This window comes from Juglans regia, chromosome 9 (assembly GCF_001411555.2).
Source record: "Juglans regia cultivar Chandler chromosome 9, Walnut 2.0, whole genome shotgun sequence".
In the NCBI taxonomy this organism is placed as follows: domain Eukaryota; kingdom Viridiplantae; phylum Streptophyta; class Magnoliopsida; order Fagales; family Juglandaceae; genus Juglans; species Juglans regia.
Genome location: NC_049909.1, coordinates 13,312,284 through 13,315,385, shown reverse-complemented (window position 1 = coordinate 13,315,385; position 3,102 = coordinate 13,312,284). Strand labels below are relative to the sequence as shown.

The following is a 3,102-nucleotide window of genomic DNA, read 5'->3' as shown; positions in this document are numbered from 1 at the left end:
ATCTTAATAAAATTTATTAGATCTACTTTAAATAAATATGCGAAACTTGAATACTTAAAATTAAGGGTGAGTTTGGATCATAAATTCATCTCAACTTATTATTATAATTTTTTTAAATTTTAATACAAAATATAATAAATAATTTAATTTTTTCAAATTTTAAAATAATAATAATATTAAAAAATAATATTTTATCAACTCAACTCAACTCACTCCAACATTCAAACACATTTTAAAAATATCTGATATAAAATCATCATTAATGGATAAGATCTCTTCTTATCCTCATCTTTTCTAAAATTAATTATTTTTCCAATATCAAATTGTGGCCCATAGTAAACCTTGTACCTAACCTGTTGCAGAGACTAGGTTCACTCTCTGACACTTTGAACGTGCTGATATCATTTCTTGATAAATTGTCGTGTTATGCCGTTTGGACTTTGGAGGACCAAAATTTTGGGAGCATTGGAGAATGGCCAGCACTGCCACAGCCGCCCACAACCCTGCTTTGGACCCGGACACGGATGCTCCGGATGATCCGGGTCACGAGTTAGCCGAGTTTGGAGCCGGGTGCTTCTGGGGTGTGGAGTTGGCTTTTCAGCGAGTGGTCGGGGTGGTGAGGACTGAAGTCGGGTACTCTCAGGGTCACGTCCCGGATCCGAACTACAAACTCGTGTGCTCCGGATCCACTAACCATGTGGAGGTGGTGCGGGTCCAGTTCGATCCGAAAGTTTGCCCATACACCAGTCTCCTCTCTCTCTTCTGGTCTCGACATGATCCGACAAGCCTCAATCGCCAGGTATCTGATCTTTCTTTGTTTTCTTTTTCTTTTTGGTGTTGTCGGTAGTTTACTCTTTGTTCGATTCGTGTTTCTTCAACTATCTCATTCACGTAGGTTTAAAAAAAAAAAAGTGTATTAATTTAGTTTTAGCGTTAATTGTAGCCGCATGGATTGACGTTGTCTCCAATTATCTGTCGGACGTAATGTCCCAATTCAGGGAAGGATGAATTATGTCGGAGGTTTCAATCTTGCAAATTCCATCTCACAAAGTTAATTTTATTATGTTAGTTCTCTGATTTCTCTTCCTAAAGCTGGACAAAAATGGCGGTTTACCTTAAAAATTTAAGGCCATTTTTGTGTGGATGTAATCAATTTGAATATCAAGGATTTGGAAAAAAATATTTTGATATTGATATTATTTTATGTACTATTTTTATATATTATTTTAAAATAATCGATATATAAATAAATTATATATATAAAGAGTAGTGCTATACGGCATCCACTGTAGTGGTGCACATAATGCACACACTACGTGAATGCCTCTCATCCAATTATTTTTTTTTTTCTTCCTTCGGCTTGTCTCTCACCAGTGTCTCTCTCCCGTCTCTCTCTCTCTCATCGTCTCCGCTCTCTCTCATCTCTGCTCTCTCTCGTCTCGCTCTCTCTCCTCTGCTCTCGGTCTCTCTCTCGTCGGCTCGCTCTCTCTCTCATCTCCACTCTCTCTCTCTCATCTCTGTTCTCGGTCTCTCTCTCGACTTGCTCTCTCTCTCATCTCCACTCTCTCTCTCATCTCTGCTCTCGGTCTCTCTCTCGTCGTCTCGCTCTCTCTCGGCGTCTCGCTCTCTCTCACATCTCTGCTCTCTCTCTCGTCTCGCTCTCGCTCTCTCTCATCTCTCATCTGCGCTCTCTATCTCTCATCACTGCTCTGCTCTCTCTGCTCTCTCTCGCTCGTTCTCTCTCTCATCTCCGCTCGTTCTCTCTCTCTCATCTCTGCTCTCTCTCTCGTTTTCCCTCTCAAATATGTGGTGTATATTTTGACACCTAATGTGTGTAAAATTGGCTTCAATAAACAGTGACTTCCATATATAAATATATAAATTATATTTAAAAATAATAATTTATATATAAATAAATTATATAAAAATATATATATTATAAATAATCTAATTTAAATTAATGATAAAAAAGTAAATTTGTAGTTAGAAAAAATAAAAAAAATAAAAAAAAAATTTGATTGAAAGTCAAAATATAGTTCGGTACAAGATGAAATTGAAATCGGTACGATCCGTACTGACTAATATTTATGTCGGTACAAGATGTATATGATATCTATACCGGCTCAGCAGCTGGTAAAGTACGAAATTGAAAGGAGTAGCTGTAACTATAGAGGGTTCATTTGGTTCTTTAACTTCTCTCAACTTATCTTAATTTATCATTATAATTTTTTTAAATTCTAACACAAAATATAATAAACAATTTAATTTTTTCAAATTTTAAAATAATAATAATATTAAAAAATAATATTCTAACAATATTCATCTCAACTCAACTCAACTCAACTCACTTTAACATCTAAACACAACCAGAATATGCACTGAAAGCTCACGGTGATGTGAACGGGCCCCCTTTCAAACACGATTCACTTGTGTTTCAGGGTGGTGATGTGGGAGCACAATATCGATCAGGAATATACTACTACAATGAGAACCAGGCTCGTTTGGCTCAGCAATCAAAGGAAGCTAAGCAGTTGGAGTTGAAAGATAAGAAGATTGTGACAGAAATTCTTCCGGCAAAAAGGTTTTACAGAGCAGAGGAATATCACCAACAATATCTTGAAAAGGGTGGAGGTAAAGGCACAAAACAGTCTGCCGGGAAGGGTTGCACTGACCCTATCAGGTGCTATGGTTGATGTGATGCTGTGATTGGGAATTATTATGTTGGAGTTCTTGCTTGTAACTTCTAGTTTTGTATTTAAAAAGCTGTCAGTTAATTGCTACTGTGCTTTATGCATAGAGTTATCCTATCTGCAAGCCATGCATATAATAAATTAATCGCTTATCTTATCGTGGGACTCGTTATATTCATAGAAAGATTACAAAACTCCAAGGGTTGGTTTAAGTGGTGAAAGTTTTGGTTTTGGAATATCATTCTCTTCAAGATCTAAGGTTTAACATCTTATAGATGTAAAAAAAAATTGTGAGATCACATTTCCTGGTAAAAAGTCAGCGATTTAATTAGTTTCTTGTAACAAAATTTTTTAGGGTGCGATGCATGAAATTGGAATTTATTCTATAGGGATCAGTTGTGTTTGGCTCACT

General features: G+C 36.3%; 1 protein-coding gene across 1 annotated transcript; it reads left to right on the top strand.

The window, feature by feature from the left end:
- The first annotated feature begins 372 nt into the window (after nt 1–372).
- LOC108986724 (peptide methionine sulfoxide reductase-like) lies at nt 373–2,848 on the top strand. Its single transcript, XM_018959434.2, has 2 exons — nt 373–799; nt 2,439–2,848. Exons 1-2 carry the CDS (start codon nt 473–475, stop codon nt 2,691–2,693), a joined length of 582 nt encoding a protein of 193 aa, XP_018814979.1. The 5' UTR covers nt 373–472; the 3' UTR covers nt 2,694–2,848.
- The last annotated feature ends 254 nt before the right edge of the window (nt 2,849–3,102 follow it).